The sequence below is a fragment of the Oncorhynchus masou genome, chromosome 7, assembly GCF_036934945.1.
Source record: "Oncorhynchus masou masou isolate Uvic2021 chromosome 7, UVic_Omas_1.1, whole genome shotgun sequence".
Taxonomy (NCBI): domain Eukaryota; kingdom Metazoa; phylum Chordata; class Actinopteri; order Salmoniformes; family Salmonidae; genus Oncorhynchus; species Oncorhynchus masou.
The window spans coordinates 17,685,930-17,712,801 of NC_088218.1; the positions used below are offsets into that span (position 1 = coordinate 17,685,930).

Sequence of the window (26,872 nt, forward strand, 5' to 3'; positions counted from 1 at the left end):
TGCCCATGATTTTTGAAAGAGATGTTGGATGAGCAGGTGTCCACATACTTTTTTTCATGTAGTGTATGTGGTACATTTACACAACTCTTACTACAAAACTCTAAACAGATCATCAAAAAGGCTATTCTTTCAAAACTTTAAGCACATTTTTGATTGAAGTACAACTACAAGACAGATTATTATTATTATTACTATTATTATTATTACTATTATTATTACTATTATTACAAATATTATTCTGAGATAATTGGCTTTAAAGTTTCCAAACACTCATTGGTTTGAACGGTGTCAGTAATTTGTATCTTTTGAAATGAACATGAATTGTGGTATTTATATAGTTAAAGAACATTGAACAGAACAAGGTTATGTCAATAGCTACATTTTCACCAAAATGCAGACAGATCCTTATAGTTCCAAACTCTACCAACCGGTTCTACTAGCAAGGATGCGCTGTGAGACAGGCATACGCCCATGTGAGATGTCATGCCCTAGGTTTCCCTATGGAAATCGGCATTTTGTGACCCACAGGTGAGTGAGAGACAGAGAAAAAAAGAGGGCGAGAGAGAGAGACAGAGAGCGAGAGGGTACTGCCGCATAAAATAGTGGACAGTGATATCCACACCATTTCCATGGTTTGGCTGCGTTAGGTGAATTCGAATAAACAATTTGAACTTTGAAAAAATATCAGTGCTTGGATATGAATTCATCTACACATCACTACCTTTTGTGGATATAATGCAGTCCTTTTCCTGGATTCACACACAGGTATATTCCGATCTTTCTTGAAATTGATTGATGTTGGTGCCGGAAATATATACCATATTCGCTGAAAATAACATGAATAACTAAGCTACTTGCCGTTTCCAAGAGATTGTTAAATACATTGTATAACTATTTGTTTTTTATTATAGTCGCAAACTCTACAAACCGTTTCTACCAACACAGGCTTTTCCTCTTTGCAAAATGCACCAGTTTGCGATGTGACGTTGAGCAGGAAACACGCATATGAGATGTTCCCCACACCATTGTGGAAATGTATTTCTCTAATTGCAGTACAGCTTCTACGCAGAAAGTAACTGCATGCTTCTTCATGATCAGTAAACATGAAGTTGATCATGTATTTTCAGATACGTGATAGTAACATATTCATTTGGCATGAGCAACTGAGCTAGCAAAGCAAACAACGTTTCATTTAGTCTATATTAGGTTAATGGAAAGAGTTTGACATCGGAAAGTCCTCCTGGTAAAGTTGTCAGTCAGAACTACTGCCATCACCACTACATCCAGAACAGCGCTGCCAGGATCCTGATGAGAAACTGAAAGGTGTCATAATGTATTTGTTCGCAAACATCTATTCTGAATTTTAAAGTAATCCAAGAAGTAATCCTCTAGATTTTCAAAAGAATCTGTAATCTGATTACAATATTTTTGATAATTACATAACTGATTACAGTTAGCATCTAGGTGATGGGAGGCTTATATTTGGTGTGGGGTTGATGTTTGCCAGGACATGGAGCCAGGGGATGCAGGGTGGATCATAGTGTGCCAGTTCCTAAATAAAAAGAATCTTAACTAATCCAATCTGTAAATGGTTGGATTCATTTAACCTGTTATAGACATGGTTATGCAGTTTAAACAGTTTAGTCTCATTTATCAATCTTCCCTACCTTGGCAGTCATTCTAACTGCAGATTGTGGGTGATGCGCATGATGGCATTTAGCTGTGTGTCGACTGTGTGTGTGTGTGTGTGTGTGTGTGTGTGTGTGTGTGTGTGTGTGTGTGTGTGTGTGTGTGTGTGTGTGTGTGTGTGTGTGTGTGTGTGTGTGTGTGTGTGTGTGTGTGTGTGTGTGTGTGTGGTAAGCACAGAGACAGATGAGGATGAGAGACATCCCACTCCCTCATTTTTTACTGGTTCATATACAGTCAACTAAGCAGATCTGACCGAGCTGCTAATGCATTGGTGTCTTTGCGAGAGCCACCCCATTAACACACACAAACACGCACACACGCACACACACACACACAACAACAACAACTGCGATCAACCACGGCACACACCTGTCACTTCCCCTCAAGGCAGTGGTTTATTTATTTTATTTGACAGTTTAACAAATACATAGACACATCAGTACACATCTAGACAGAGATAATACAACAAAGTCTATTACTTATTTCAATTATGTCCCTTGCTGTCGTTTCCATTCTGGTCCATGTGGATTTGATATGTTTTTCATGTCATACACTTCAAAGCCACTATTGCCCTCTCTGGGTACAAATAATGCTGAAAGTTGAAAGTTGAACTTGAGGCCCATTGAGTGTCATTAGATACAGTATTTTGCATGTCATGCATGTCTTCATCTCACTCTAAGGATCAGTGGCTGCGTTTAAACAGGCAGCCCAATTCTAATCTTTTGCCCAATTATGTGCAAAAGAGCTGATCTGATTAGTCAAAAGACCCATTTGTGAGAAAGAATAATCCGAATTGGGCTGCCTGTGTAAACGCAGCCAGGGAACAAGTGCGACTACATTATTAACGTTCACTTCTCTTCAAAGGTCACCTCAACCTTCACCTTCTATAAACTACCTTCCTAGATCTGTCTCATGATGGTGAAGAGGCGTACATTCCCTCTACTGATAGCTTCTGCTCTGGCAGTCATGGTCTACGTCATCTTCACATTGCCCAGGTACCGTGAAGCCTCTGCCGTACGATCAAGAAATAAAAGTGCCAAAGGGAGAACATTGTCTGGGACACACATTTCTGCTGTAGAAATACAACATCTGTCCATGATTCCTCAGGTCACAGCCAGGCAACCACCAGCACCTCTATCCACACCACATCTCTGACCAGTCCATCACGCCTGTCAACGACACCAAACACTTCATGGTGGGGGCCTACAAGGAACATCGTTTGGAGGGAAGCTCCGTACGCATCATCAGTATCTTCAGACGAGACTCTGTCCAGCCTCTGTACTGTGTGTTCTACTGTGGGACTCACTGGGCTAATGGAACAAAGGCTGAAGTCCAGATGCACTCTGATCACTTTGGTATCTGCTCTTTGCTATTTGGTTTTAGCCCTGCACTGACACACCTGAATCAACACCCGAATCAAAGAAATAAGGGGCTTGGTGATGCGCTGATTAGTTTGTTGATTTGATTTGGGGCGGCAGTGTAGCCTAGTGGTTAGAGCATTGGACTAGTAACCAAAAGGTTGCAAGTTCAAATCCCCGAGCTGACAAGGTACAAAATCTGTCATTCTGCCCCTGAACAGGCAGTTAACCCACTGTTCAGTCATTGAAAATAAGAATTTGTTCTTAACTGACTTGCCTAGTAAAATAAAGGTAAAATAAATAAATAAAATTATATGTGTCCCTGTTCTGTATTGGGATAAAGGTTTCCGCTTCGTGACGACCGACGTCCTTTGTCCGAAACATCCCGACTGCGACCCGTCACACGTGACCCTCGCCATACAAGCTGACGCCGAGCTCGCTCAGAACCAAACCTTCCTCCGCATCCAGAACCTTGTGAAAAGGGAGGAAGAGGAGTTTCAGTTCAACTTCACTGTCTGTTGGTCCAATTTATTTGGCGATTATAACAACGTGCTTCAGGTCACCCAGACTCTGGAGATGTACAAGTGAGTATTGATTGACTGGTTAATTGATTGATTGAATTGATGGATTGCTTCATTGTTTGATTGGTTAATTGATTGATTGATTGCTATGTTGCAGGTTGTTGGGAGTGCAGCATGTTGTGGTGTATAACACCAGCTGTGGACCAGACCTGGAGAGACTGCTACAGAGTTACACACAGGAGGGCTTTGTAGAGGTAGGAATTAATTAATTGGATGGATGGACAGATAGATGATAGGATTCATTAACTGACTGATTGATTGACTGCAGGTGGTGCCCTGGCCTATCAACCAACACATGAACCCGTCCAGTGGGTGGCAGCCCAGTGAACATGGAGGGGACATCCACTACTATGGCCAGTTGACCACTCTAAATGACTGTGTCTACAGAAATATGTATCAGTCACGCTATGTACTGCTGAATGACATCGATGAGATTATAGCTCCATACCAGCATCAAACCCTGCCCCAGATGATGGATGTACTTCAGAGGCAAAACCCAAAGGTAGGGGGAGGACTCAGGGAAGTGGGTAGGGGCGGAAGGGTAGCCTAGTGGTTAGAGCGTTGGACTAGTAACCACAAAGTTCAAACCCCTGAGCTGACAAGGTACAAATCTGTCGTTCTGCCCCTGAACAGGCAGTTAACCCACTGTTCCTAGGCTCTCATTGAAAATAAGAATTTGTTCTTAACTGACTTGCCTGGTAAACAAAAAAAGTACTGTGTATGTGTGTTAAGGTAGATCATTGTGTGTGTTGTGCATATGTTAGGCTGTGTTTACACAGGCATCAAAATGCAGATTTTTTTTATTCAATTATTTGGCACATCTGATAAAATGTGATATTTTCCCCAATTTGTTAACAGCATTTTCTGATCTTTGGTGTTTTTAGTTGATAATCATTTTGTTGACCAATCACATCAGATCTTTCACATCAGATATTTTTTTGAATTGATTGAATTGGTCAAATTAGTGAAATTAGTGAAACTAATTAGTGAAAGATTTGGGTTTGGGCTAACTGTGTAAACTCATGGAATCTTATCTTTTGAGTTTTGAGACCACAATCGTATGTGGTTCTCATCCTCAGTCTGGACACTCAGATCAGAATTGTTGTGCTTTGAAGTGTTTGTTTTTGCACATGACTTGCCATTACCAAGATATTTAAAGGAACAGTGACAGGAAATTCATGAGCAAAGCATTTGCATGCTATTTCATATGCTACATCAGTGTGAATGTGCAAGTCTGATATGAGTCAAAATACAATAGTGTGGAAAGTGAGAAAAATAGTTAAGATATGAAGGAAACAAATCTGAATTAATTCTCTCTTTCGCCTTCTCTCACCCCAACCTCCATCTCCCCAGGCTGAAGTGTTCCTCATAGAGAACCACATCTTCCCTAAGTCCCAGTTTGAGCCCAGTGGAAGGTTTGAACGACCCACCTGGCGGGACGTTCCAGGGATCAACATCATGGAGCACATCTACAGAGAGGAGCCAGACTATCGCATCTACCACCCCTCCAAGATGATAGTACGGCCCAGGTTAGAACCTACCACCCCTCCAAGATGATAGTACGGCCCAGGTTAGAATCTACCACCCCTCCCAGATGATAGTACGGCCCAGGTTAGAATCTACCACCCCTCCCAGATGATAGTACGGCCCAGGTTAGAACCTACCACCCCTCCAAGATGATTGTACGGCCCAGGTTAGAATCTACCACCCCTCCCAGATGATAGTACGGCCCAGGTTAGAATCTACCACCCCTCCAAGATGATAGTACGGCCCAGGTTAGAATCTACCACCCCTCCCAGATGATAGTACGGCCCAGGTTAGAATCTACCACCCCTCCAAGATGATATGAGGTTAGAATCTACCACCCCTCCAAGATGATAGTACGGCCCAGGTTAGAATCTACCACCCCTCCAAGATGATAGTACGGCCCAGGTTAGAATCTACCACCCCTCCAAGATGATAGTACGGACCAGGTTATAGTCTACCACCCCTCCAAGATGGTAGTATGGCCCAGAGTAGTTTATTAAGAAGCTAGCTAGTACTCAGGGTTTTCTAAGGCTAGTCAGCTTCAGTTAGGTTCACATTCCAGCTCAGGCTTCATTCCTATTACGACAGTGGATATTGCTTGTCCTCCTGCTCCTCACTCTAGCAGACTTAGAACTGTGCATGCATGTCACACGTGGCTAGTTGAACTCTGAACTTTTCATTGAGACAATGCTGAAACATAAATCAATGCGCGAGTCAGTGCCACATTTAAATTCTTTCCAAAATCAACATGAAAGAAAAGCTATCTTGCAAATCCTGCAGGTTATGAAGTGAAAAGGGTTATTAGAAGTGCCGTCTTTCTTGTATTACGCATCGTTCATGCCGTCTTTGGTGTGTTTATCAATGCACAAGCACCTTTTTTCCCCTCTCCAATAATTACAATCATTTTATAAAGGCATACAAAAGTCATACTGTGAGTTTCAAATGCATCCTGTCATTACCAAATGTGTAATGTGATAGGTATTTTAATAATAATATTTTTTTTTACACGAAAAAAGTATTTGATTAATACAATATTTAATCATATTTATTCCTCTTCAAATCAAAGGGATGATGGGAACCTGATCTCATTGGTCCTGAACTCACGGCTCATACATTTCATTCAGGATAAGTAGAGTTTGCCCTGAGTTAGCCTGCCTCGGAGCAGTTTAGTTCCTAAGGATACTTTGCCATAGAAATGTACCTGGATAAAAGATGAGCCACATTTGTGTGAGTAGTTATCTCGAGTTGAGCTCAGAGTTTGTAGTATAGGGCTCTGGTTAGAATCTACCAACCCTACAAGATGAATGTACGAGCCTGGTTAGAAAAGAATACAACCTGTCTAACAACCCTAGAGCAGTGGAGCAGATGTCGACCCACTCTGTCTAACAGCCCTAGAGCAGTGGAGCAGACGTCGACCCACTCTGTCTAACAACCCTTCTGTGTCTCTGACCCCAGGGCAGTGGAGCAGACGTCGGTCCACTCTGTCTAACAACCCTTCTGTGTCTCTGACCCCAGGGCAGTGGAGCAGACGTCGACCCACTCTGTCTAACAACCCTTCTGTGTCTCTGACCCCAGGGCAGTGGAGCAGACGTCGGTCCACTCTGTCTAACAACCCTTCTGTGTCTCTGACCCCAGGGCAGTGGAGCAGACGTCGGGCCACTCTGTCTAACAACCCTTCTGTGTCTCTGACCCCAGAGCAGTGGAGCAGACGTCGGTCCACTCTGTCTAACAACCCTTCTGTGTCTCTGACCCCAGGGCAGTGGAGCAGACGTCGACCCACTCTGTCTAACAACCCTTCTGTGTCTCTGACCCCAGGGCAGTGGAGCAGACGTCGGTCCACTCTGTCTAACAACCCTTCTGTGTCTCTGACCCCAGGGCAGTGGAGCAGACGTCGGTCCACTCTGTGCTGCGTAACTTCGGGCAGACAGTGAAGGTTCCTCCTAACGTGTGTCATATCATCCATGTCAGAGTTCCCCTACAAGGAGGACTGACCAAGAAGGAGCTGCATGAAGACAAGAGGGTCTGGGACTACGAGAGACAGCTAGTTCCTAATGTAGATAAAGCATTGGAGAAGGCAGGACTACTGCGCATGTGAATGGATTTACTTCATCCTGAACCAAACCTGCAGAGAAGTTTAGCCCCACACTTGAACGCTCTTAGGTGTTGCAGACATTGACCCGCTATGCTGTTTACTTTGTGCCTCTGCTTCATATCGCTGAGTCTATCTTTAAGTGTGTTACAATTGTATTGAAAGTATAAATAGTATTTTTTAAATGTATTTGATTTTATCTGTACTTAAAGTAATAATAATAAAGCCCCTTTACAATGAGTAGGATTGACTGTGCATTGTGTACTTTTTAAAGTGTACTTTAAATTCATAGCTTATAAAGTTGTGCTTCAGTATTCTTAGAATACATACAGTTGAAGTTGGAAGATTACATACACTTTAGCTAAATACATTTAAACTCAGTTTTTCACAATCCTAACATTTACTCCTAGTAGAAATTCCCTGTCTAAGGTCAGTTAGGATCACCACTTTATTTTAAGAATGTGAAATGTCAGAATAATAGTAGAGAGAATGATTTATTTCAGCTTTTATTTCTTTCATCACATTCCCAGTGGGTCAGAAGTTTACAAGTTTACATACACTCAATTAGTATTTGGTAGCATTGCCTTCAAATTGTTTAATTTGGGTCAAACGTTTCGGTTAGCCTTGCACAAACTTCCCACAATATGTTGGGTGAATTTTGGCCCATTCCTCCTGACAGAGCTGGTGTAACTGAGTCAGGTTTGTAGGCCTCCTTGCTCACACATGCTTTTCCAGTTCTGCCCACAAATGTTCAATGGGATAGAGGTCAGGGCTGTGTGATGGCCATTCCAATACATTGACTTTGTTGTCATTAAGCCATTTAGTGACATCAATACGGGATCATAACGTTCGCCTGGTTAGTCTGTCACAGAAAGAGCGGGTGTTCATTATGTTTTGTACACTCAGTGTATGTTATGGCAACATAAAACATTTCTGAATTTTGGGTCCATTCCAAAAGGTTCTCTCAGTTTATAGATAAGCCATTGAGCAGACGCACTTATCCAGAGCAACTGGATTAGGGTTAAGTGCCTCGCTCAAGGGAACATTGCCAGACTTCTCACCGTCTTTTTTAAGAGATATTTTTTCCTGAGTAAACAGATTTGATCTGAGATTTTTTTTTAAACAGAATGATGGAGAGACAGACAGAGTGCTATAGAGAGTCAGACACAGTGAGACAGTTGATGAAGAGACACAAGCTATGATATCTCGGTGAAGGGAAGAGTTCATACTCATCATTACAATAGTGCCATGAGCCCAAATTGTAAATCAGTGCTGCTATATCGATGCTACAGCTGCTTGCTATAGCTGCTGCTCGCAGCAATATTTTGTAAAGATATTTGCAGATTATATTGAACAGATGACAATGGGAAAAGGTTGTGACAAAGGGCAGTAGTTGACCCGGAATCGAACCAATACTGACACCGACCGTAGACGTTTGCCAGAAGCCACTAGACATCATGTCACTAGCTTTGTTTCCGTGAACTTGTCCAGTGGTTTTTTTGTCGACATTTAGAAAGTTTGCATAGAAAATAGATGTGGCAATTGCCTGCTAGAGTGTGTTTCCATTTAACTACAGTATCTTGTGTCCATAAAAAACAGCTGGATGTAATGATGTCACATCACCTTTTCGCAAAACACAACAGTATCAAATCAAGTGTTTCCATTACCCATTTAGACAAATTGCGCATTAAAAAATTGACAACAGCCTGTATGTCCTCTAACCTACTGTATCTGTTTCATGTCTCAGGTATATGTAATGAAAGCCAGCATGTATAGAATGCAAAAATTAACTCATATTTGCCGTAAAACATCCCCAGCGCATGATGCTGCCACCACCATGCTTCACCGTGGGGATGGTGCCAGGTTTCCTCCAGACGTGATGCTTGTCATTCAGGCCAAGAGCTCAATCTTCGTTTCATCAGACCAGAGAACCTTGTTTCTCATTTTAGGTGCCTTTTGGCAAACTCCAAGTGGGCGGTCATTTGCCTTTTGCTGAGGAGGGGCTTCAATCTGGCCACTCTACCATAAAAGCCTGACTGGTGGAGTGCTGCAGAGATGGTTGTCCTTCTGGAAGTTTCTCCCATCTCCACAGAGGAACTCTTTAGCTCTGTCAGAGTTACCATCGGGTTCTTGGTCACCTCCCTAACCAAGGCCCTTCTCCCCTGATTGCTCAGTTTGGCCGGGGCAGCCGGTTCTAGGAAGTGTCTTGGTGGATCCAAACTTCTTCCATTTAAGAATGATGGAGGCCACTGTGTTCCTGGGGACCTTCAATGCTGCAGACATTTTTTGGTACCCTTCCCCAGATCTGTGCCTTGACACAATCCTGTGTCTAAGGACAATTCCTTCGAACCCATGCCTTGGTTTTTGCTCTGACATGCACTGTCAACTGTGGGACCTGATAGAGACAGGTGTGTGCCTTTCCAATCATGTCCAATCAGTTGAAATTAACAGAGGGGGACTCCAATCAAGTTGTAGAAACATCTCAAGGATGATCAATGGAAACAGGATGCACCTGAGCTCAATTTCGAGTCTCATAGCAAAGGGTCTGAATACTTACGTAAATAAGGTATTTCTGTTTTTTATTCGTTATAAATTTGCAAACATTTCTAAAAAAAGTGTTTTTGATTTGTCATTATGGGGTAGTGTGTGTAGATTGATGAGTGAAAAAATGTATTTAATACATTTTAGATTAAGGCTGTGCCGTAACAAAATGTGGAAAAAGTCCAGTGGTCTGAATACTTTCTGAATGCACTGTATCTGCCGTTTCCATTACACGTGTCTCAAAGATATATTTTTTGCGACATTGCTTTTGTCGAATCGCAGCCTGGTCTCATAGACTAGACCTTACATTGTAAAAGAACATCCGAAACACTCAAATTAGTATGATATGTTACGTTTGGTCTGGTTACATTGGGTGGATGGGTGGGCGTATAACACAAATGTTTAGTAACCGAAATGTTGTGAGTTGAAATCTCACAATGGACAACTTTAGCATTTTAGCTAATTTGCAACTTTTCAACTACCAACTACTTTTTAGCTACTTAGCATGTTAGCTAAACCTCCCCCTAACCCTAACCTTAACACTTTAACCTCTTAAATTTTACCCTAACCTAGAATTCTTTTGCAAAATTCATAACATATTGTACATTTTAGAAATGTGTAAAATGTTGTATGTTTTATACATTTATAACATATCATACTAAATCGATTGTATCAGATTTACATTGAGAAAAATACAAAATGCTCTGAGACCAGGTTGCTAATAAACCTGCCTATTATTACATCAGCGACAGCTTCAGGGATTTTAGTTTCTTCTCACAAATCCCCCTGTCATGTCAGAAGTGTCTGCTATCCACCCCTCCTTTCTAAAGGGACAGGTGTCAGGAGTAGAGATTTGATGTGTCTCATGTTCTTGGTGGTGGTTTTTCCTGTTCCTTCTCAGCAGGAGTTTTCATTGTAATTCACTCTCTCTGTCTCTGTCTCTGTCTCTGTCTCTGTCTCTGTCTCTGTCTCTGTCTCTGTCTCTGTCTCTGTCTCTGTCTCTCTCTCTCTCTCTCTGTCTCTGTCTCTGTCTCTCTCTCTCTCTCTCTCTCTCTCTCTCTCTCTCTCTCTCTCTCTCTCTCTCTCTCTCTCTGATGTTCTACTTTGTCAATGTTCTCATTTTGTACCTTTCTCTCTATACTACTCTCTACCTCACTCCATTTTTCACCTCCTACTGTCCTCTCTAGGCTACTACAAGTCAGACAAATAAGAGAGTTTGGGAATAGAAAAAAAATATGCAAAAACATGATTCTGAGATTACTGGCTATAAAGTCCTGAAAACTATTGTTAAAAAAAAAAAATTTAACTAGGCAAGTCAGTTTAGAACAAATTCTTATTTTCAATGACTGCCTTGGAACAGTGGGTTAACTGCCTGGTCAGGGGCAGAATGACAGATTTGTACCTTGTCAGCTCAGGGGTTTGAACTTGCAACCTTCTGGTAACTAGTCCAATGCTCTAACCACTAGGCTACCCTGCCACCCCATTGGTTTGAGTGGTGTCAGTAATTTGTATCTTTTGAACATGAATTGTGGTATTAATATAGTTAGAGGACATTGAACAGAACAAGGCTATGTCAAAAGCTACATTTTTACCTAAATGCAAATAGAACCTTATAGTCCCAAACTCTACAAACCGGTTCTATCAGCAAGAGTGTGCAGTGACACAGGCTTTTCCTCTTGGCAACATGCACCAGTTAGCATTAAAGGGAGACATTTCCATATGAGATGTCATGCCATGCTTTGGTCCCCCACCATTATGGAGATGAAATGTATTTCTCCAATTACAGTACAGCTTCCCCAATCGGCATTGTGTGACTCACAGGTGAGAGAGAGAGAGAGAGAGAGAGAGAGAGAGAGAGAGAGAGAGAGAGAGAGAGAGAGAGAGACACACTACTGTCGCATCCTGTAATATCCATACCATTTTCATGGACTGCGTCTGGTGGATTTGACTAAACAATTTGAACTTTGAAACTATTTACACATTACTACCTTTTTGTGGATACATTTTCGTTTCCTGGACTTACACACAGGTATATTCAGTTCCTTCTTGAAATTGATTGATGTTGGTGCCAGATATATTTACGATTTTCTAAAACCCATTAACTAGGCTACTAGCCGTTTTCAAGAGGTTGTTAAATACATTGTGTAACTAATTGTTTTGAATAACATTACCTCTTGAATTGCATCGTCAGGACGACACAGACATTTCTGATTATTCCACTTTTAGCTCCATCAGGTGTCATCATGTATTTGTTCGCAAACATCCTTTCTGAATTTAAAAGTCATCCAAGAAGTACATTTTCAAATGTGGTGGGTTGAAGAGTTCCTCCTGGAGTGGCAGGTGTGGCACTGTAGTGACTTTTTCAATAATTGTGTGGGTTTTTGCGAGTCTCCGGGATACAATGCATTCGGAAAGTATTCAGACCCCTTGACTTTTTCCACATTTTGTTACATTACAGCCAAATTCTAAATTGATTGAATAAAACAGTTCTCAATCTACACACAGTACCCCATAATGACAAGCAAAACCAGCTTTTTAGAAATGTTTACAATTGTATTAAAAGTAAAAAACAGAAATGTCCCATTTCAAACTTAACATGAATTGTGGTCTTGATATAGTTTGAGAACATTGAACAGAACAAGGCTATGTCAAAAGCTACATTTTTACCTAAATGTTAATAGAACCTTATAGTCCCAAACTCTACAAACCGGTTCTATCAGCAATAATGTGCAGTGACACAGGCTTTTCCTCTTGGCAACATGCACCAGTTAGCATTAAAGGGAGACATTTCCATATGAGATGTCATGCCATGCTTGGGTCCCCCACCATTATGGAGATGAAATGTATTTCTCCAATTACAGTACAGCTTCCCCAATCGGCATTGTGCGACTCACAAGAGAGAGAACGAGAGAGAGAACGAGAGACAGAACGAGAGACAGAGCGAGAGAGAGAGCAAGAGAACGAGAGAGAAGGCTGGAGGTCATGATCAGATGAGCTCCTGCATTTTTCAGCATTTTCTTTAAAAAAAGATAGATTTAGATTTAGATAAACTTAGACTATTTTGTCAGGAACATATACAGGATACTACCCTCCACCACGTGACATCCACTCCAAATCAAAACTCAAAACCTACAACCTGATGTTGGACGGAATTAAGGAATCACCTGGAAGGAATACATCAACCAAGGTTTATTATTCTACACAGCAAATTCTCTGGAAAACAACAGAAACCTGAAAACACCATCCAACCTGGAACTGAGTGAGTAATGTTTAGTCTGAAACTATATTTTATTTCCAAAAGCCAAGATGAAAAATACACTACATTACTTTACAAGGACTGAATGCTAAATTAAGGCTGCCAAGCTTGATACAGCTTCAATTAGCACTGACGTGTCAAGTGAGAGGTGTCAAAGCCCTTTAGCCCAACAATGGCAGAAGAGTCACACAGTTGTAACGGGATTCTTCCTGGGAAGGAGAGGCGGACCAAAATGCAACGTGGTTGAAGTTCATGTTTTTTAATAAGAAAAATAAACATGAACATAAATACAAAACAATAAACGTGGAAAAACCGAAACAGCCCTATCTGGTGCAACAAACACAAAGACAGGAAACAACCACCCACAAAACCCAACACAAAACAGGCTACCTAAATATGGTTCCCAATCAGAGACAATGACTAACACCTGCCTCTGATTGAGAACCATATCAGGCCAAACATAGAAATAGACAAACTAGACACACAACATAGAATGCCCACTCAGAATGCCCCCCCAAGGTGCGGACTCCGGCCGCAAAACCTGAACCTATTGGGGAGGGTCTGGGTGGGCATCTGTCCGCGGTGGTGGCTCTGGTGCTGGACGTGGCCCCCACTTCAGCATAGTCTTAGTCCCCCACATTGTCCGCTTCCGTGGCCTCCTAACCACGGCGACCCTTCTAAATGACCCCGCTGGACTGAGGGGCAGCTCGGGACAGAGGGGCAGCTCGGGACAGAGGGGCAGCTCGGGACAGAGGGGCAGCTCGGGACAGAGGGGCAGCTCGGGACAGAGGGGCAGCTCGGGACAGAGGGGCAGCTCGGGACAGAGGGGCAGCTCGGGACAGAGGGGCAGCTCCGTACTGGCTGACGACTCTGGCAGATCCTGGCTGAATGGCGGCTCTGGCGGATCCTGGCTGAATGGCGGCTCTGGCGGATCCTGGCTGAATGGCGGCTCTGGCGGATCCTGGCTGAATGGCGGCTCTGGCGGATCCTGGCTGAATGGCGGCTCTTGGCTGAATGGCGGCTCTGGCGGACCCTGGCGCACTGGCGGCTCCTTGCAGACTGGCGGCACTGGCGGCTCCTTGCAGACTTGCGGCACTGGCGGCTCCTTGCAGACTGGCGGCACTGGCGGCTCCTTGCAGACTGGCGGCACTGGTGGCTCCTTGCAGACTGGCGGCACTGGCGGCTCCTTGCAGACTGGCGGCACTGGCGGCTCCTTGCAGACTGGCGGCACTGGCGGCTCCTTGCAGACTGGCGGTTCAGGACAGACGGGAGACTCTGATGGCACTGGGCAGACGGGTAGCTCAGGCGGCGCTGGGCAGACTGGAGACTCCGGCAGCGCTGGAAAGGAGGAAGGCTCCGGCAGCGCAGGACGGATGAGCTCTGGCGCCTCTGGACTGAGGGGCAGAAGCTCTGGCAGCGCTGGACAGGCTGGAGACTCCGGCAGCGCTGGAGAGGAGGAAGGCTCTGGCAGCGCTGGACAGACGGGAAACTCCGGCAGCGCTGGAGAGGAGGAAGGCTCCGGCAGCACTGGACAGGTGGGAACACCTGTAGGGATGAGACGGAAAGACAGCCTGGTGCAGGGGGCTGCCACCGGAGGGCTGGTACGTGGAGGTGGTACCGGATAGACCGGACCGTGCAGGCGCACTGGAGCTCTTGAGCACCGATCCTGCCCAACCTTACCTGGTTGAATGCTCCCGGTCGCCCTGCCAGTGCGGCGAGGTGGAATAGCCCGCACTGGGCTATGCAGGCGAACCGGGGACACCATGCGCAAGGCTGGTGCCATGTAAGCCGGCCCAAGGAGACGCACTGGAGACCAGATGCGTAGAGCCGGCTTCATGGCACTTGGCTCGATGCCCACTCTAGCCCGGCCGATACGCGGAGCTGGTATGTACCGCACCGGGCTATGCACCCGCACTGGAGACACCATGCGCTCCACAGCATAACACGGTGCCTGCCCGGTCTCTCCAGCCCCCCGGTAAGCACAGGAAGTTGGCGCAGGTCTCCTACCTGGCTTCGCCACACTTCCTGTGTGCCCCCTCCCAATACATTTTTGCCGCTGACTCTTGGGCTTCCATCCACGCCGCCGTGCTGCCTCCTCATACCAGCACCTCTCCGCCTTCTTCGCCTCCAGCTCTTCTTTGGGGCGGCGATAATCTCCTGGCTGTGCCCAGGGTCCTTTACCGTCCAATTCGTCCTCCCAATTCCATTCCTCTTTGCGCCACTGTTGCTGTTGCCCGTTACCACGCCGCTTGGTCCTGTTTTGGTGGGTGGTTCTGTAACGGGATTCTTCCTGGGAAGGAGAGGCGGACCAAAATGCGGTGTGGTATATGTTCATGATGAAATTTAATAAAGAAAACACTGAACACTGAAACACACTATACAAAAACAATAAACGAAATAACGACCGTGAAGCTAATGAGAACTGTGCTGACACAAGCAATCAACATAGACAATCACCCACCAACAAACAGTGCAACCCAGGCTACCTAAGTATGATTCTCAATCAGAGACAACTAATTACACCTGCCTGTGGTTGAGAACCATATCAGGCCAAACATAGAAATAGACAAACTAGACACACAACATAGAATGCCCACTCAGATCACACCCTGACCAAACAAAACATAGAAACATACAAAGCAAACTATGGTCAGGGTGTGACAACAGTCTACTCCAACCAATTAGAAGCTGCCTCGTGCTGTTCAGAGGTAATTAAAATACAGTACCCTGTGTATGTAAAGAATGATAAGGCAAGACAAGATCACAAAATGAAGCTCCTTATGGAAAATCAAGAGACACTTTTTGCTGACTATTACAAAAATGGGAACATCAGCAACCTTATCTTCCACACAAACCATCCCCTGGCATGGTGCAGTGCTATATAAGCACACTACATCTTTGTTAAGAGAGGGGGTGTTAACGAGGGGTGGAAACTCAGGGTACTTGACAACGAGGACTCTGAGTCAGCTAATATAAATCTCTATAAGTCTGGAACAATATTGGTACAGGGCAACCCCAAACAGTTTCAGCTGGACTTTCACCTAATCAAAGAATTAGCCCAGCAGGAGAAGCTCTCCCTTGAGAAAGATACCCCCACACCGAGCGGGTCAGAACAGACCTCTTCATTATATGACCCCACAGACGATCCACCCCCAGCGGAAAGTCAACCTCCCAGCACAGAGTACTACCCTCTCAATGAAGGATAAATTTACCCAGCTGGAGGTAAGGCAGGTGGAGCTGCAACAGCAGGTGATTACACTCCCGTCAGCACAGACCCAGACAACAGTCCAGCACAACAACACTCTTAACAACAGGTCTCTTAACCAGACCTGGAGAGCTGGAGGTGGAGAGAGACAAATCTGCACTCTGGACAGTGGTGAGACAACTTCAACAGGAGAAAAAGCAGGAACAGGAGAAGAACAGTACATTAGAGGAGAGGATCAGACTGCTGGAGGAGAGGTTGAGGGGGATGGCGTGTGATAGAGAATAACCCACTAGAGAGGTGGCCATCCCCCACAGAGAAGCCAGCAGAACAGCCCACCACAGCACCGGACAAAAGTCTCGACACCACAGCAGAACAGTCCATACCAGACCCTGACCATAGCTTCGACATCACAGCAGAACAGACAAATGAAAAAGCTTATTCTACTTTCCCCAACGCACAAGTGGTTATCTCCACCCTGCTACCACAAAAAGACTTCCACTCTGCCACAATACAGTGGTTAAATGCAAGTATTTGACCAGGTCCACCTCTACAAGGCAGCAGTGCCCACCTTTGCCCGGACCCTAAAGGACATCGCTCTCAAACGTACCCCCAAACACGTCACACAGGAGCAACAGATCAATAGACACCCCGCCCAGACCAGCAAGACCCTCTCCCAGACCTGCGGGACCCCCCCCCCCCCGGACCTACACATAGAGGACCCACGCCAAGAGGACTTACATCCAGACCACAGCACCACCAGCCACATGCACGTCCCCACCCCAACCAATCAACACCCCCCCACGTCAACCATGCCCACACCCCATTTAGGCCCCCTCAGATCAGACCCATGCCCCTCCTGCCCACCCCATGTTCCCCATCCCCGCAAAGAGGGCCACAACATGGAAGTCAAACATACGCCCAGGCAGTGAGCGGGCAAACAGGCCCAACCCCCACTCTGATTACAATATGTTTTGCTGAAAACATACATGATTACAGTTACAGTTTGTAACTGATTACACTTACAGTCCAGGCGAGATTTGTGTTGGGTGGGTCTTCCCAAATCGGCATTCTTGACATGAGGTCTATATTTGGTGGGTTGAAGAGTTCCTCCTGGAGTGGCAGGTGTGGCACTGTGGAGACTTTTTCAATAATTTTGTGGGTTTTTGCGAGTCTCCGGGATACAATGCATTTGGAAAGTATTCAGACCCCTTGACTTTTTCCACATTTTGTTACGTTACAGCCATATTCTAAAATTGATTAAATAAAACAGTTATCAAACTACACACACTAACACATAATGACAAGCAAAACCAGGTTTTAGAAATGTTTACAACTGTATTAACAGTAAAAAACGGAAATGTCCCATTTCAAATCAAATCAAGGTTTATTTGTCACAACAGTGAAATGCTTCCTTACAGGCTCTAACCAACAGTGCAAAAAAAGGTATTAGGTGAACAATAGGTAAGTAAAGAAATAAAAACAACAGGAAAAAGACAGTGAAAAATAACATTAGCGAAGCTATTTACAGGCACCTGTTAGTCAGGCTGATTGAGGTAGTGTGTACATGTAGATATGGTTAAAGTGACTGTATATATGATAAACAGAGAGAAGCAGTAGCGTAAAAGAGGGGTTGGTGGGTGGCGGGACACAATGCAGATAGCCCGGTTAGCCAATGTGGAGTCCTATGGCTTGGGGAAAAACCGTTGAGAAGCTTTTTTCCCCGAGATTTGGCACTCTGGTACTGCTAGAGAGAACAGTCTATGCCTGGGGTGGTCTTTGACAATTTTTAGGGCCTTCCTATGACACCACCTGGTGTGGAGGTCCTGGATGGCAGGCAGCTTAGCTCCAGTGATGTACTGGGGACAGGTTGTTATTCTGGCACCACCTGGCCAGGTCTGACCTCCTCTCTATAGGCTGTCTCGTTGTTGTTGGTGATCAGGCCTACCACTCTTGTGTCGTCTGCAACTTAATGATGGTGTTGGAGTCGTGCCTGGCCATGCAGTCTTGGGTGAACAGGGAGTACAGGAGGGGACTGAGCACGCATCCCTGAGGGGCCCCAGTGTTGAGGATCAGCGTGGCAGATGTGTTGCTACCTACCCTCACCACATTGGGGCGGCCCGTCAGGAAGTCCAGGATCCAGTTGCAGAGGGAGGTGTTTAGTCCCAGAATCCTGAGCTTAGTGATGAGCTTTGAGGGTACTATGGTGTTGTAGTTAATGAAAGGTGCTCCTTTTGTCCAGGTGGGAAAGAGCAGTGTGGAGTGCAATAGAGATTGCATCATCTGTGGATCTGTTTGGGCGGTATGCAAATTGGAGTGGGTCTAGGGTTTCTGGGATAATGGTGTTGATGTGAGCCATGACCAGTCTTTCAAAGCACCTCATGGCTACGGACGTGAGTGCTACGGGTCTGTAGTCATTTAGGCAGGATGCCTTCATGTTCTTGGGCACAGGGACTATGGTGGTCTGCTTGAAGCATGTTGGTATTACAGACTCAATCAGGGACTTGTTGAAAATGTCAGTGAAGACACCTGCCAGTTGGTCAGCACATGCCCGGCGCACATGTCCTGGTAATCCGTCAGCCTTGTGAATATTGACCTGTTTAAAGGTTTTACTCACGTCAGCTATGGAGAGTGTGATCACACAGTCGTCCGGAACAGCTGGTTCTCTCATGCATGCCTCAGTGTTGCTTGCCTTGATGCGAGCATAGAAGTGATTTAAATTGTCTGGTAGGCTCGTGTCACTGGAGTGTTCGCGGCTATGCTTCCCTTTGTAGTCTATAATAGTTTGCAAGCCCTGCCACATTAGACAAACGTCGGAGCCTGTCAACTGTGGGACCTTATATAGACAGGTGTGTGCCTTTCCAAATCATGTCCAATCAATTGAATTTACCACAGGTGGACTCCAATCTGTTATGCGGAGTGGAACAAGGGACCCAAGAGCAGACTCAGACGAGGAGACTGGGATGAAGTAACCAAAGTATTTATTGAAACAGGGGGAAGATGGAGTGCAGGCGAGGGGAAGCTTGGGCGGGTTGCAAGACACCAGGTGCGGCGGCTGATGCTGGAGCGAGAGAGGGGCTGGGACAGGGTAAGCAGGTCCGGAGGCTGAGGCTGGAGAGAGAGAGGGGCTGGGACAGGGTAAGCAGGTCTGGAGGCTGAGGCTGGAGCGAGAGAGGGGCTGGGACAGGGTAAGCAGGTCTGGAGGCTGAGGCTGGAGCGAGAGAGGGGCTGGGACAGGGTAAGCAGGTCTGGAGGCTGAGGCTGGAGCGAGAGAGGGGCTGGGACAGGGTAAGCAGGTCTGGAGGCTGAGGCTGGAGAGAGAGAGGGGCTGGGACAGGGTAAACAGGTCTGGAGGCTGAGGCTGGAGCGAGAGAGGGGCTGGGACAGGGTAGGCAGGTCTGCAGCATCCTTACCGCAGACCAGGTGGTTAAAGACTTTCTTCATCTCCTCTGTGAATCTGGAGTAGGAGAAGCAAATGGGGGACTGTCTCTCCCACACTGCTGTGGCCCAGGAAAGCGCTGCTCTGCGGAGGCAGCCAATCAGAAAGGAAATATTGGCCCGTTCGCTAGCATAAGCGTAGAGTTGTTGCTCAAATACTAGTGAACAATGTACCAAAATGGCTATGCACGCTTCGAAGTTGCCATTGTAATGCTCGGAAGTCGCAGGATAGAGTAGCAAGATGACGAGATGTGCGACTGGAGACAGGGTCCAGAGTCAGAGCGGGCAGAATTGTAGCGGAGAGGAAAACAGCCAAAACAGGATCTAAACAGTAACAAACGGCTAGAACCGAAGACTGACTGAGCAGAGATTACAATCTGGCAGCGTGGAAGTGGCAGGGCTGATTATTTGTAGAGGACTTGATTATGGAACAGGTTGCAGCTGATGGGGATCTGCTCTGACTCCACCCACACAACCTGGCGGCAGGTCAAGGAGACACAGGATGAGCAGTAGAGGGCGTGGCGGGAGCAGATGTAACACAATCAAGTTGTAGAAATATCTCAGGGATGATCAATGGAAACAGGATGACCCTGAGCTCAATTTCAAGTCTCATAGCAAAGGGTCTGAATATTTATGTAAATAAGACAGGGAGCCAGGGAAGCGAGGTGGGTCGTAGTGTGCCAGTGATGATGTGCATGATGCCGTGTAGCTGTGTACCGACTCTCTCTCTCTCTGTGTGTGTGTGTGTGTGTGTGTGTGTGTGTGTGTGTGTGTGTGTTAGACGTCCTTGACCTTACAGGTGCACCATACTTCCCTTACGGAGAAACCACATGAATTTCCCAAAACACATTTTCATGTGCTCACGTGATCTTATGTGAGGTTAATGTGATAACATGGAAAGCAACCTGTGATAACATGAAACTACACGTGAAAACATGTGATCACATGTCAAGTGTTCCAAAAACACATTTCCACATGTGAAGTCGTGATTTTCTGTAAAGGTCTGCTGCTGAGAATGAGAGTGCTAGTTCTGGTGGTAGCAGTGCTCCCTGTAGAGCCAGCTAGTTTGGAGATGAGGTTGTTCCTGCTTTTGACCTTGGCTGGATGAACTTTCACAGCCAATGAAAGCCCTGTCTCCTGTAGTGTCAGTCCGTGTCTGTAGCCTTGGCGATTACTTTGTTGACATGGGTGAAATACATATCTGTACTGTATTTAGTGTAGCAGGCTGCTCCAGTGGGAGATTGGAATGGAATAGGCCTAACAAAAAAGTGCAAACTCGAATGTACAAAAATTCAAGTACAGATTGACATATGTATAGCTAGCCCAGGTAGGGAGCCTACCAGTTTGTTTGAGTTTTCATTCCACTCCTTGTTCATGCTTAGCATGACACATAGTACAATGAGTGGAATTTCAGCAAACACGTATGTTAGCGAAACAGGCTCTGGATTTCAGGCTAACGTTTTAAGTTTTACCATGTATTTTTGTCGTAGGTCTGCTTGACGTGAGCACATCCATAATCGGTGCTTTAATCATTTTTGCCATTGCTTCTTTTGTAGTAGCAGAATCAGAATTAGTTAGGTAACATTGATAAATGAGATGTTGTATTTATATAATAATGCTTCTTATCAAGCAACGTGTTTATTTGTCGGCTGGTTTGTCTTGTACCCGAGGTTTCCAAAAACTCACTCATCACACATCCCACTGGGCACAGACATCAGTTCAACATCTAGTTTTGATTGACATTTGGTTCAGTTGTCAACTAACATGCATTCAACGTGAAATCAACAACAAATGTCACCATGTCATAGGATTTAGTTTAAAAGTTGGGTGAAAATAATATGAAATGTCTTTACGTTGATGACTATCGATTTTGGGGGTTGAAATGATGTGGAAACAAGGTTGATTCAACCAGTTTTTGCCAAGTGGGATTGTAGGATAAGCAAGCTAGAACCATAGATGAAAGTGTGTGTGTGTGTGTGTGTGTGTGTGTGTGTGTGTGTGTGTGTGTGTGTGTGTGTGTGTGTGTGTGTGTGTGTGTGTGTGTGTGTGTGTGTGTGTGTGTGTGTGTGTGTGTGTGTGTGTGTGTGTGTGTGTGTGTGTGTGTGTGTGTGTGTGGGGTAAGCACAGAGACAGAAGCGGATGAGAGACATCCCACTCCCTCATTTTTTACTGGTTCATATACAGTCAACTAAGCAGATCTGACCGAGCTGCTAATGCATTGGTGTCTTTGCGAGAGCCACCCCATTAACACACACAAACACGCACACACGCACACACACACACACACACACACACACAACAACAACAACTGCGATCAACCACGGCACACACCTGTCACTTCCCCTCAAGGCAGTGTTTTATTTATTTGATTTGACAGTTTAACAAATACATAGACACATCAGTACACATCTAGACAGAGATAATACAACAAAGTCTATTACTTATTTCAATTATGTCCCTTGCTGTCGTTTCCATTCTGGTCCATGTGGATTTGATATGTTTTTCATGTCATACATGCTCCCCTGCTGCAAAGCCACTATTGCCCTCTCTGGGACAAATAAAGCTGAAAGTTGAACTTGAACTCCAATGAGTGTCATTAGATACAATATTATGCATGTCATGCATGTCTTCATCTCACTCTAGGGATCAGAGGCTGCGTGTAAACAAGCAGCCCAATTCTGATCTTTTGGCCAATTACGTGCAAAAGAGTTGATCTGATTAGTCAAAAGACCCATTTGTGAGAAAGATTTTATCAGAATTGGGCTGCCTGTGTAAACGCAGCCAGGGAACAAGTGCGACTACATTATTAACATTCACTTCTCTTCAAAGGTCACCTCAACCTTCACCTTTTATAAACTACCTTCCTAGATCTGGCTCATGATGGTGAAGAGGCGTACGTTCCCTCTACTGATAGCTTCTGCTCTGGCAGTCATGGTCTACGTCATCTTCACATTGCCCAGGTACCGTGAAGCCTCTGCCGTACGATCAAGAAATAAAAGTGCCAAAGGGAGAACATTGTCTGGGACACACATTTCTGCTGTAGAAATACAACATCTGTCCATGATTCCTCAGGTCACAGCCAGGCAACCACCAGCACCTCTATCCACACCACATCTCTGACCAGTCCATCACGCCTGTCAACGACACCAAACACTTCATGGTGGGGGCCTACAAGGAACATCGTTTGGAGGGAAGCTCCGTACGCATCATCAGTATCTTCAGACGAGACTCTGTCCAGCCTCTGTACTGTGTGTTCTACTGTGGGACTCACTGGGCTAATGGAACAAAGGCTGAAGTCCAGATGCACTCTGATCACTTTGGTATCTGCTATTTGCTATTTGGTTTTAGCCCTGCACTGACACGCCTGAATCAACACCCGAATCAAAGAAATAAGGGGCTTGGTGATGCAATGATTAGTTTGTTGATTTGATTTGGGGCGGCAGTGTAGCCTAGTGGTTAGAGCATTGGACTAGTAACCGAAAGGTTGCAAGTTCAAATCCCCGAGCTGACAAGGTACAAAATCTGTCGTTCTGCCCCTGAACAGGCAGTTAACCCACTGTTCCTAGGCAGTCATTGAAAATAAGAATTTGTTCTTAACTGACTTGCCTAGTAAAATAAATAAATAAAATTATATGTGTCCCTGTTCTGTATTGGGATAAAGGTTTCCGCTTCGTGACAACCGACGTCCTTTGTCCGAAACATCCCGACTGCGACCCGTCACACGTGACCCTCGCCATACAAGCTGACGCCGAGCTCGCTCAGAACCAAACCTTCCTCCGCATCCAGAACCTTGTGAAAAGGGAGGAAGAGGAGTTTCAGTTCAACTTCACTGTCTGTTGGTCCAATTTATTTGGCGATTATAACAACGTGCTTCAGGTCACCCAGACTCTGGAGATGTATAAGTGAGTATTGATTGACTGGTTAATTGATTGATTGAATTGATTGGTTAATTGATTGATTGCTATGTTGCAGGTTGTTGGGAGTGCAGCATGTTGTGGTGTATAACACCAGCTGTGGACCAGACCTGGAGAGACTGCTACAGAGTTACACACAGGAGGGCTTTGTAGAGGTAGGAATTAATTTGGTTGGTTGGTTGGTTGGTTGGTTGGTAGGTAGGTAGGTAGGTAGGTAGATAGGTAGATAGATAGGATTCATTAACTGACTGATTGATTGACTGCAGGTGGTGCCCTGGCCTATCAACCAACACATGAACCCGTCCAGTGGGTGGCAGCCCAGTGAACATGGAGGGGACATCCACTACTATGGCCAGTTGACCACTCTAAATGACTGTGTCTACAGAAATATGTATCAGTCACGCTATGTACTGCTGAATGACATCGATGAGATTATAGCTCCATACCAGCATCAAACCCTGCCCCAGATGATGGATGTACTTCAGAGGCAAAACCCAAAGGTAGGGGGAGGACTCAGGGAAGTGGGCAGGGGCGGCAGGGTAGCCTAGTGGTTAGAGCGTTGGACTAGTAACCACAAAGTTCAAACCCCTGAGCTGACAAGGTACAAATCTGTCATTCTGCCCCTGAACAGGCAGTTAACCCACTGTTCCTAGGCTGTCATTGAAAATAAGAATTTGTTCTTAACTGACTTGCCTGGTAAACAAAAAAAGTACTGTGTATGTGTGTTAAGGTAGATCATTATGTGTGTTGTGCATATGTTAGGCTGTGTTTACACAGGCATCAAAATGCAGATTTTTTTTCCTCAATTATTTGGCACATCTGATAAAATGTGATATTTTCCCCAATTTGTTAACAGCATTTTCTGATCTTTGGTGTTTTTAGTTGATAATAATTTTGTTGACCAATCACATCAGATCTTTCACATCAGATATTTTTTTGAATTGATTGAATTGGTCAAATTAGTGAAATTAGTGAAACTAATTAGTGAAAGATTTGGGTTTGGGCTAACTGTGTAAACTCATGGAATCTTATCTTTTGAGTTTTGAGACCACAATCGTATGTGGTTCTCATCCTCAGTCTGGACACTCAGATCAGAATTGTTGTGCTTTGAAGTGTTTGTTTTTGCACATGACTTGCCATTACCAAGATATTTAAAGGAACAGTGACAGGAAATTCATGAGCAAAGCATTTGCATGCTATTTCATATGCTACATCAGCGTGAATGTGCAAGTCTGCTATGAGTCAAAATACAATAGTGTGGAAAGTGAGAAAAATAGTTCAGATATGAAGAAAATAATCTGAATAAATTCTCTATTTCGCCTTCTCTCACCCCAACCTCCATCTCCCCAGGCTGAAGTGTTCCTCATAGAGAACCACATCTTCCCTAAGTCCCAGTTTGAGCCCAGTGGAAGGTTTGAACGACCCACCTGGCGGGACGTTCCAGGGATCAACATCATGGAGCACATCTACAGAGAGGAGCCAGACTATCGCATCTACCACCCCTCCAAGATGATAGTACGGCCCAGGTTAGAACCTACCACCCCTCCCAGATGATAGTACGGCCCAGGTTAGAATCTACCACCCCTCCCAGATGATAGTACGGCCCAGGTTAGAACCTACCACCCCTCCAAGATGATAGTTCGGCCCAGGTTAGAATCTACCACCCCTCCCAGATGATAGTATGGCCCAGGTTAGAATCTACCACCCCTCCAAGATGATAGTACGGCCCAGGTTAGAATCTACCACCCCTCCAAGATGATAGTACGGCCCAGGTTAGAATCTACCACCCCTCCAAGATGATAGTACGGCCCAGGTTAGAATCTACCACCCCTCCAAGATGATAGTACGGCCCAGGTTAGAATCTACCACCCCTCCAAGATGATAGTACGGCCCAGGTTAGAACTACATTGGGTCCTGTGTGGCTCAGTCGGTAGAGCATGGCGCTTGCAACGCCAAGATGATAGTACGGCCCAGGTTAGAATCTACCACCCCAGGTTTCCAATGGGATATATTTATTATTTATTTATTTTAGAATCTACCACCCCTCCAAGATGATAGTACGGCCCAGGTTATAGTCTACCACCCCTCCAAGATGGTAGTATGGCCCAGAGTAGTTTACTAAGAAGCTAGCTAGTACTCAGGGTTTTCTAAGGCTAGTCAGCTTCAGTTAGGTTCACATTCCAGCTCAGGCTTCATTCCTATTACGACAGTGGATATTGCTTGTCCTCCTGCTCCTCACTCTAGCAGACTTAGAACTGTGCATGCATGTCACACGTGGCTAGTCGAACTCTGAACTTTTCATTGAGACAATGCTGAAACATAAATCAATGCGCGAGTCAGTGCCACATTTAAATTCTTTCCAAAATCAACATGAAAGAAAAGCTATCTTGCAAATCCTGCAGATTATAGAGTGAAAAGGGCTATTAGAAGTGCCGTCTTTCTTGTATTACGCATCGTTCATGCCGTCTTTGGTGTGTTTATCAATGCACAAGCACCTTTTTTCCCCTCTCCAATAAATACAATCATTTTATAAAGTCATACAAAAGTCATACTGTGAGTTTCAAATGCATCATGTCATTACCAAATGTGTAATGTGATAGGTATTTTAATAATACTATTTTTTTTACACAAAAAAAGTATTTGGTTAATACAATATTTAATCATATTTATTCCTCTTCAAATCAAAGGGATGATGGGAACCTGATCTCGTTGGTCCTGAACTCACGGCTCAGACATTTCATTCAGGATAAGTAGAGTTTGCCCTGAGTAGTTTAGTTCCTAAGGACACTTTGCCATAGAAATGTACCTGGATAAAAGGTGAGCCACATTTGTGTGAGTAGTTATCTCGAGTTGAGCTCAGAGTTTGTAGTATAGGGCTCTGGTTAGAATCTACCAACCCTACAAGATGAATGTACGAGCCTGGTTAGAAAAGAACCTGTCTAACAACCCTAAGCCAGACGTCGGCCCACTCTGTCTAACAACCCTAGAGCAGTGGAGCAGACGTCGACCCACTCTGTCTAACAACCCTTCTGTGTCCTGACCCCAAGGCAGTGGAGCAGACGTCGACCCACTCTGTCTAACAAACCCTTCTGTGTCTCTGACCCCAAGGCAGTGGAGCAGACGTCGACCCACTCTGTCTAACAACCCTTCTGTGTCTCTGACCCCAGGGCAGTGGAGCAGACGTCGGTCCACTCTGTCTAACAACCCTTCTGTGTCTCTGACCCCAGGGCAGTGGAGCAGACGTCGACCCACTCTGTCTAACAACCCTTCTGTGTCT

General features: G+C 45.1%; 2 protein-coding genes across 4 annotated transcripts in view; both read left to right on the plus strand.

Annotated features, from left to right (window-relative positions):
• Nucleotides 1-501: 501 nt before the first annotated feature.
• On the plus strand, nucleotides 502-7,485 carry LOC135543410 (uncharacterized). 3 transcript variants are annotated; one of them, XM_064970645.1, is made up of 8 exons: nucleotides 502-765; nucleotides 2,593-2,684; nucleotides 2,797-3,044; nucleotides 3,391-3,631; nucleotides 3,726-3,822; nucleotides 3,897-4,130; nucleotides 4,982-5,157; nucleotides 7,031-7,485. In XM_064970645.1, the coding sequence occupies exons 1-8, from the start codon at nucleotides 736-738 to the stop codon at nucleotides 7,248-7,250; spliced, it is 1,338 nt and encodes a 445-aa protein (XP_064826717.1). In that variant the 5' UTR covers nucleotides 502-735; the 3' UTR covers nucleotides 7,251-7,485. The 3 variants fall into 3 exon arrangements, with proteins under 3 accessions (XP_064826717.1, XP_064826719.1, XP_064826718.1); XM_064970647.1 differs by lacking the exon at nucleotides 7,031-7,485 and adding an exon at nucleotides 6,611-6,659; XM_064970646.1 differs by having other exon boundaries at nucleotides 503-765; nucleotides 2,554-2,684.
• The window catches only part of LOC135543412 (uncharacterized), a 27,391-nt gene continuing 1,027 nt past the window's right edge, over nucleotides 509-26,872 (plus strand). The window contains exons 1-7 of the mRNA XM_064970648.1: nucleotides 509-528; nucleotides 22,550-22,641; nucleotides 22,754-23,001; nucleotides 23,343-23,583; nucleotides 23,654-23,750; nucleotides 23,862-24,095; nucleotides 24,946-25,121. Of these exons, the coding sequence (XP_064826720.1) occupies nucleotides 22,559-22,641; nucleotides 22,754-23,001; nucleotides 23,343-23,583; nucleotides 23,654-23,750; nucleotides 23,862-24,095; nucleotides 24,946-25,121 (1,079 nt within the window). The 5' untranslated portion in view covers nucleotides 509-528; nucleotides 22,550-22,558. The remainder of the gene's footprint in view (nucleotides 529-22,549; nucleotides 22,642-22,753; nucleotides 23,002-23,342; nucleotides 23,584-23,653; nucleotides 23,751-23,861; nucleotides 24,096-24,945; nucleotides 25,122-26,872) is intronic.